Source organism: Cephus cinctus, unplaced genomic scaffold (assembly GCF_000341935.2).
Source record: "Cephus cinctus unplaced genomic scaffold, Ccin1 Ccin1_scaffold0387, whole genome shotgun sequence".
NCBI classification, from domain to species: Eukaryota; Metazoa; Arthropoda; class Insecta; order Hymenoptera; family Cephidae; genus Cephus; species Cephus cinctus.
This window is the reverse complement of record NW_014333071.1, coordinates 95,250-101,727: the sequence shown is the minus strand read 5'-3', so window position 1 is coordinate 101,727 and position 6,478 is coordinate 95,250. Positions and strand designations below refer to the sequence as shown.

Sequence of the window (6,478 nt, the reverse complement as noted above, 5' to 3'; positions counted from 1 at the left end):
GCAATTATTCCAATGACAAATATAGGATATGTTTAATCGAAAACATTATTATTAAGAGATTCAGTTATAAAAGGACAACTCTGAGAGAATCGATACATGCAAGTGGTGACGTTGTAATTATTTAAGAAATTATATTATAAACCTTATAATAGACGTTCTCTTAGTTATAAATACCAGAACTGTATTCCCTCTGTTATTTAAAAGGCGTCTAGCCTAATTATGGTTATTTAAAACTTTTGATTTACGTTAAAAGTGTTTAATGCCAGCAAGTCAAGTGCCAGTGATTGAAATAGAGACGGTTGGCCCTTCTTCGAAGAATCGACAGTGAGAAACGGCTAGTATAAGTTCACAGTCTTCTTCCCTTGTTCCTTCTGAACTCGCACTTGATTGGCTAAAAACTATGTTGGTAGGAGAATCTTTGTAAAGACTCCGGGGGTGAGTCCCAGGCGTTTTGAATTTGAAATGAAGACTTGTGTGTATCGACCTTCGATCAGAGCATATAGCAGTTGATATACAGGGTGTTCCGAAACTACCTGACCCAGTGGGTATGGCGGTATTCGGGAGTCTTCACTGATCACAAAAATGACCTTCCTTTTGTCCGGAAGCTCTTAGTTTTTAAATGGGAGTAGGTCAAAGTTGACGAATCAGAACGAGGCGTCAAGAAAAACGTAGGCACCTACGAACTACCTGAGTTTCCTTCCCTCGCTTTTGTTTCTCGGTAGCTTGTTTCTTGTTTCCAATAGGCATGTCTTCGGCTGACGTCATCCTGCCCGAAGTCACCGAGAAACAAAAGCGAGGGAAGAAAACTTAGAGTTCGCAGGTGCCTACGTTTCTCTTGACGCCTCCCTCTGATTGATCAACTTTGTTCTGCTCCCATTTAAAAACTATGACCTTCTGGACAAAAAGAAGGTCATTTTCGTGATCAGTGAAGCCTTCCGAACACCACCATACCCACCGGGTCAGGTAGTTTCGGAACACCCTGTATATACGTTTATATCTTAATATTCAGTTTTATTTCGTAACTATCCTTCCAAATTCGCAAGGTGATTTTCCACTCTTTATTAACGGATCCCAGCAACAAGGAACATCGAATAGGATTTTCAAGTATCCCGCGGAATTAAGCGTTCGGAGCGTTACAGTTTTTCATATATAGCGTCATCTGCGAGGCTCTATAAAAGGTTGCTCGTACGAATGCTTTTTTCGAACAAAAGAACTACTTGGACCCAATTAAGGGTGTGTTCCGAAATGTACTGACAGTACTGTAACCAACGCTGTGTTCTTATTCATCCACACGCATCTAAGAGATGTAATTACTTTTACAGTACTGTCAGTAAATTTTGGAATACTGTGTAAATGACGTCATTACTGTATACTGTACGACCGGTCTGTTTTTATTATTAGTTATACTGTTCAAATTGTATGTTAATAACAGTGAAGCCACTCAGTGTCGAAAGCATTAAGCACTCTAGTACAGTAGATATATGGAATTAAAATTTATTATTATGAAGTAGTGTTATACTTACATTCCTCCAACAAAAATTTGAAAATAATAATTGTATAACATAGGTTATCAATGTCATCAATTTTACTTCGAGTAGTTTCATTTCGGTTGAAAAATTTGTTCACTTACCATTTCTTGCTTTTTGGATCGACGCGGGAGATATTTCCATAGTGTAAGACAAATTTATGTCAGCATCAATTAAAACGATTTCAGTATCCATTTTCTAAATTATTCCTCAGTTCATTTTCCCATTCTTTCTCGCTAATTTCACCGGAAACGGAGGTCATTTCCCGTATTACTGTGAGCGCCTGACCCTTGTGTATTCAGGCGCTCGCAGTACAACTGTTGGGTCTCGTGGGAATGATATTACGAAAATCTTTAGTTTATCAATGAATTGCGATGTTTTATTTCAAAAATGTTTATGACAAAATTTGTACGACTTCTACTATTCCAAAACGGTTACGATACGATTGTTTCAAAACGTGCCCAAACCCCAGACTAGTGATATTAGAAAATCCCTAGGATGTATGGTCGACTAGGGATATTCACGTCGGGGATCTTCTTCCTTGGCGGACTAGGGAATTACGAACATCCCGGCCTCCGTTGCAGCTCCCTGAGTGCAACCAGTTCAAATGGGTGGCGCGTCTATCGGAAGTCTGCAGATCTTGGTTATTGGTCGTAGTAAACGGCTGTTTCCCATTCGGATGGTGACTACCCTCACTAATCCATCGTTGCCTGGATAAGTTGAGATGATTCTACCCATATTCCATCGTGCGGGGGGCAGATTGTCCTCCTTTACTAGCACTAAGTCACCTTCTTGAAGGTTCGGTTTTTCATGTAGCCACTTAAGCCTTTGCTGCAGTCTAGTGAGGTATTCGGATGACCATCGCTTCCACCAATGCTGAGTGAGCTACTGTTGGTATTGCCAACGAGTTGTAGGTTTTAGGTGTAGATCCTTCATCGATGGAGTTGGTGGACTCAGTAACGCATCTCCGATTAAAAAATGCCCCGGAGTCAACGCTGTTGCATCTTCTGGAGAGTCCGACAACGGACATAACGGTCTTGAATTGAGACACACTTCAATTTGAGCGCAGATGGTGATGAATTCCTCTATTGTTAGTTTAGCTTGTCCCACGACGCGGTAAAAATGCCTCTTAAAAGATTTCACGCCAGCCTCCCATAATCCGCCAAAGTGTGGTGCGGCTGGAGGCATGAAGTGCCACGTTATTCTTTGACGGGTGAACTCCTGATGAATGGCAGGTTGATCTAGGAGCTTAGACAAAATCTTCTCAGCTCCAACGAAGTTAGTTCCTTTGTCGCTATAAATGTATGTACAAACTCCCCTTCTCGCAAAGAAGCGTCTAAGGGCGGCCAAGAAGGTCGGGGTCGACAAGTCACCAGCGTACTCTAAATGGATGGCTTTCACGGCCAAACAAATAAATATGGCAACCCATACTTTCTGGCAGTGTTGACCTTGTTTCATCCGTTTGACTAAAAAAGGGCCACAAAAATCCACACCTACATGAGAAAATGGTCTGGATACGTTGACTCTAGGTGCTGGTAAATCGCCCATTTGCTACTCCGTTGTTGTCCTGGAATAACGAGTACATGCAATGCAACGGTTAATGCATGATTTCACCAACCTGCGAGCGTGTAAAATCTAAAAACGATACCGTAAAGTGGCCAGCATTAAAGTGGATCCACCCTGAAGCGTATTGCAATGTGCCTCATAAATTATTAGGTTGACGAGGTGGTCCCCAGCAGATAACACTATTGGATGTTTTCGCTCGAATGATATCGACGAATGCTTCAGTCGACCACCGACTCTAATTATCTCATGGTCGTCAAGAAACGGCTGCAATGAGGTTAGTGGACTCCGTCGAGGAAGATCGTGATCATCACGTAAGGCCCGAAGTTCTAAATGGAAGGCCTTCCGACGTTGCGCAGCCACAATTCTTGTAATAGAATCTTTCCAATTGTGACAATGGGCGCGATCCATCCTAAGGGGTCATAAATCTGAAACACTTCAGATAAAATGCTGCGTTTCGTGATACAATCCATTTCTGTGTCGGAAATTGAAGAACGATAAAAGAAGTGATCTGAGGCTGCATCCCACCTCAATCCCAATGTTTTAGTAATGGTACATGTACCAATACTATGTGCTGGTACTGATTCTTTGTTTGCACTATCTATTGTTTCAAAAACAGTTGGCTCATTCGTTGCCCATTTGTGAAGTGTGAATTTACCGCTGTCTAGCGGCCACTCCGAATATGACAGTTCTAGCCATTTCGGTCCTTTCCACCATAAGGTATTTCCTGTTAACTGTTCTACCATTGTTCCGCGACTCAGACAATCTGCAGGATTTTCTCCCGTTTGAATGTGATGCCAAATAGATGACCACAATATCATCAGCTCCAGACATTATGTCATCTACATACGTATCTTTTTGTAGTGTGGACGATGCTAACGGAAACTCATGTCCTGCATCTTTGACTAATTGCTGTAAAGTTCTCAAAGCCAAGTAAGGCGCCGCGACAACTCCAAATGTTACACGAGTAAGTCTCCAATCCTGGACTTCCAATGCTTCCTTATGCTCCAAGATGATTCTGATACTCTCGATCAGGTTTAGCGAGGCTAATTTGTCTATACATATTTTTTATGTCCGTCGTGAATACTATCTTAGGAACTCTCCACCGAGTAATGATCCGTCTTATGTCGTTCTGCAATGCGGGTCCAGTGTATAACACATCGTTCAAGGATAATCCACTTTCTGTCCGTTGAGACGCGTCAAAAACTACTCGAACGCGACCATTTGGATCGTCCCGTTTCGTTATTCCATGATGAGGTAAGTATGAAGCGTCATTTGCGTAGACCTCCTGCAAATCCACTTTTTCTAGATGATCTTGTTGCAAATAATCTTCTAAGCAGTCCTGATACTTAAGCCTCACGGTGGGCTCTTTGGCCAAACGTCTCTCCAACTGTGAGTATCTGTAGATCGCCATGGATCTTCCAAGGCCCAATTCCGCTTTGTCAGACTTCCAGGGTAGTGAAACTTCATAACGTCCATCTTGCAAGCGCTTTGTTGTTCTAACCTAATATTCTTCACAATGTCGAGCTTCTTCCGTTTCAGCAGGTTCCGCGGGAATGCTTTCCAGCTCCCAAAATCTCTGTACCACATCGTCGAGGGTAATAGAGCTAGCTGATACAATTGTCGTGTTGCCTTGTGAAGGTCTAAATATGTCGGCCTTTGTCAAAGAACCGGACAAGATTCATCCAAGTTTTGTCTGTTGAGCTATCAAACTTCCTGGTAGATTAGTACGTACACCGTTCATCAATAATTTCCCAAATACATCCGCTCCTAATACGATATCAATTCTTCCTAGTACGCCGAAGTTTGGATCTGCCAAGTGTATTCCTTGTAATCCGTCGCATATGACTAATGGAATTGTTTCTGTGGGTAACCAGTTGGTTAACTTCTTCAAAACATAAGCTTCTATTTTCAATGGCTTTTCTGTAGGCGAATTGAATTGCATAGCAAATCTAACCACTCCTCTTGTCTTGGAGGGTGGCGCATTTCCGATTTCCACGATTTCTGTTGACGATCGCTCACGCCGAAGCTGCAACAGCTGAGCTGCTCGTTCTGATATGATGGAAGCCTGCGAACCTTGATGCAGCAATGCCCTGCAGACATACATTTGCCCTATCGGGTTTACTAATGTAACATGAGCCGTAGCCAGTAGAATAGTTTTAACTGGTGATGCCTGTACTAGACAGGCTACAGTTTGCGGATGATTGTCGGTGATTTGATTTGAAATCGTGACGTCAACCTTCCTTTCTGAAGGCTTGTTAATTATGTTCTCTGATTCCGACTTTGGTGCCTCTGTCCTGTGGAGTAAAGTATGATGTCGCTTAGAACATGTTCGACAGACATTATTACTCTTACAGTTATTCATAACATGATCTCTTGCCAAGCAGTTTATGCATAAATGGTTTCCTTTAACTATTTTAAACCGTTCAGCTTGCGATAACGTAAGAAATTGCTCACACTGATAAAGCGAGTGTTGGCCACCACAACATGCACACATATCGCCTCGTGTACGCATAAAATGTGCGCGTTTCGGTTTAGCTGCCCATGCACCAGTGTCATTGTATTTAGTTGACTTTCCAGAGTCTGGTTCAAGTGCATTTAATGATCTAAATCGCATTTCCAAAAAGACCTGAAGTTCTTTCCATGTTGCATAAGACGTGGGTGAATGAGTTTGTTATTCCCATAGTCGTCTCGTTTCTAAAGGCATTCTGTCTTTGATCATAAAAACAAGAACTGGATCCAAATCAGTCAAAGGAAATCCCAGTTGTCGAATAGCTTCAATAGCTTGGCTGGGAACGTCTAACAATTCCCTTATGTTTGTAGGTTTGTCTTCCTTAAACTTCGGTATGGAAAACATTGTTTTCAAATTAGCATCAATTAACACTGTAACGTTATCATACCTAGCTGTGAGTTGCTCCCATGCAGGCCTATAATTTGCATCCGATAATGCAAATCGTTTTATAAAATCTTCTGCTTCACCCTTCAAGCTTCCCCGAAGATATTGCAAACGTTCTATGTCAGCAAGTCTGGCATTGTGATGAACCAGAGCAAGAAATAGATCTTTGAATCCGGACCAATGTTTTAGTTCACCATTAATCTGAGGTAACTTTATTTCTGGCAACTTTACCTTTATTTGAGTTTGCCATTGAATCTGCATATCATCTCCACTATCATTGTATTCGTTTTCGTCGTCAACCTTTGACGATGCCTCTGATTTTGCTACTTCTACAGGATTAATAAAATCTTCTATCTGTGCCAACAAATTAGCTACAAGATCTTCCAATTCTTCATACAACCCACCCTGTATGTACCCATGTACAGCCGGAGAGGATGGTTCTGGATTGTCCATTATTTGTCGATGATTACTACAAGATCTTCCAATTCTTCAT

General features: G+C 41.8%; 2 protein-coding genes across 4 annotated transcripts in view; both read right to left on the bottom strand.

Annotated features, from left to right (window-relative positions):
• Positions 1–1,878: 1,878 nt before the first annotated feature.
• LOC107267260 lies at positions 1,879–3,430 on the bottom strand. The gene is made up of 2 exons (XM_015738725.2): positions 3,175–3,430; positions 1,879–3,093 (listed from the first exon to the last, which is right to left on the bottom strand). Exon 2 carries the CDS (start codon positions 3,072–3,074, stop codon positions 2,412–2,414), a length of 663 nt encoding a protein of 220 aa, XP_015594211.1. The 5' UTR covers positions 3,075–3,093; positions 3,175–3,430; the 3' UTR covers positions 1,879–2,411.
• A 2,240-nt stretch (positions 3,431–5,670) lies between these two features.
• Positions 5,671–6,478, bottom strand: part of LOC107267259 — a 1,283-nt gene continuing 475 nt past the window's right edge. Inside the window, exons 2-3 of one of the 3 annotated variants that reach the window (XM_025084472.1) lie at positions 6,390–6,441; positions 5,671–6,314 (exon numbers count right to left, since the gene is read on the bottom strand). In XM_025084472.1, coding sequence (XP_024940240.1) covers positions 5,764–6,314; positions 6,390–6,441 — 603 coding nt within the window. In that variant the 3' untranslated portion in view covers positions 5,671–5,763. Of the gene's footprint in view, positions 6,442–6,478 lie in introns of all 3 variants that reach the window. The other 2 variants (XM_015738724.2, XM_025084471.1) reach the window with 2 other exon arrangements.